Genomic DNA, 1,025 nt, shown 5'->3' on the forward strand with positions numbered 1-1,025 from the left:
CTGCAAGACGCTTCCTTGGGCTCCCTGACTGTGTACGTGGTCCCTGAAACCTCCTCTCTCCTGCCTCAGGTAAGAGCCTGCACCTTGTGGCACCAGCCTCTGCCACCCCTTAAAGGTGCCATGGGCCAGGGGGAGGTCACCTGTCCTCCCCAGACTGTCCCAGGTGGCACCACGCTGCTGGAGGGAGCCAGCCCTGCTCCCCACCCTCACCCTTGCCCTCTCCCCAGGGCGTCAACGTCTACGTGGGGAGGCACCGCAGTGCCCTGGTGAGGTCTGGGGGGACCCTGGCCACCCTGCACCCCCGCCTGCAGCAGCTCCAGCAGGTGATGTCCTTCACAGCCTCCTCCATCGCCGCCACCCTCGCCGACCGCCCGCCCGACGGCCGGGTGGGCCCTGATGCCCGCAGGCACCTCAAGTCCAGCCTGGGTAGGGATGTGTGTCCCAGCCCCCTGCCCTGGCCTGGGGGAACACCCTGTTCCTGCTGTGCCCTGGGTGTCTTCTGGGGAAACAGATGCTTCGCTCGTGGTAGTTGCTTTGGGCTGGGGTGTCAAGAGGATGGGGTCAGACTCTTCTCAGAGGTGGCCAGTGACAGGACAAGGGGCACAAACTGGTACACAGGAGGTTTAACCTAAATGTAAGAAAATGCTGCTTTACTCTGAGGGTACCAGAGCCCTGGGACAGGCTGCCCAGGGAGGCTGTGGGGTCTCCATCTCTGGAGACATTAAAATCTGACCTGGGAGTGTTCCTGTGGGATCTGCTCTAGGGGATCCTGCTCTGGCAGAGAGTTGGACCAGATGATCACCAGAGGTCTCTTTCAACCCCCACCACTCTGTGATTCTGGGATTCAGTCCATGCTGTGATCTCTGTGTGTTAGGGCATGACCCTGCACTGAGGAGGGGATCAGGTTCTGCAGCTCTTGGGAGCTCTGTCATGGCCACATTCCTGGCCTCAGTGTCAGCAGGAGGTGGCCATGGCAGGGCCTCACAGGCTGTGCCCCTCGGCAGGGTATGAGATCACCTTCAGCC

At 61.8% G+C, this 1,025-nt stretch overlaps 1 protein-coding gene across 1 annotated transcript in view; it reads left to right on the forward strand.

The window, feature by feature from the left end:
* Positions 1 to 3: 3 nt before the first annotated feature.
* The window catches only part of PIGS (phosphatidylinositol glycan anchor biosynthesis, class S), a gene marked incomplete at its 5' end in the record, with an annotated part of 2,864 nt that continues 1,842 nt past the window's right edge, over positions 4 to 1,025 (forward strand). The window contains 4 exon segments of the mRNA XM_009995115.1: positions 4 to 69; positions 228 to 426; positions 1,005 to 1,023; position 1,025. The exon segment at position 1,025 is cut by the window's right edge and continues 114 nt beyond it. Coding sequence (XP_009993417.1) covers positions 4 to 69; positions 228 to 426; positions 1,005 to 1,023; position 1,025 — 285 coding nt within the window.

The sequence above is a fragment of the Chaetura pelagica genome, unplaced genomic scaffold (genome assembly GCF_000747805.2).
Source record: "Chaetura pelagica isolate M959 unplaced genomic scaffold, ChaPel_1.0 scaffold713, whole genome shotgun sequence".
NCBI classification, from domain to species: domain Eukaryota; kingdom Metazoa; phylum Chordata; class Aves; order Apodiformes; family Apodidae; genus Chaetura; species Chaetura pelagica.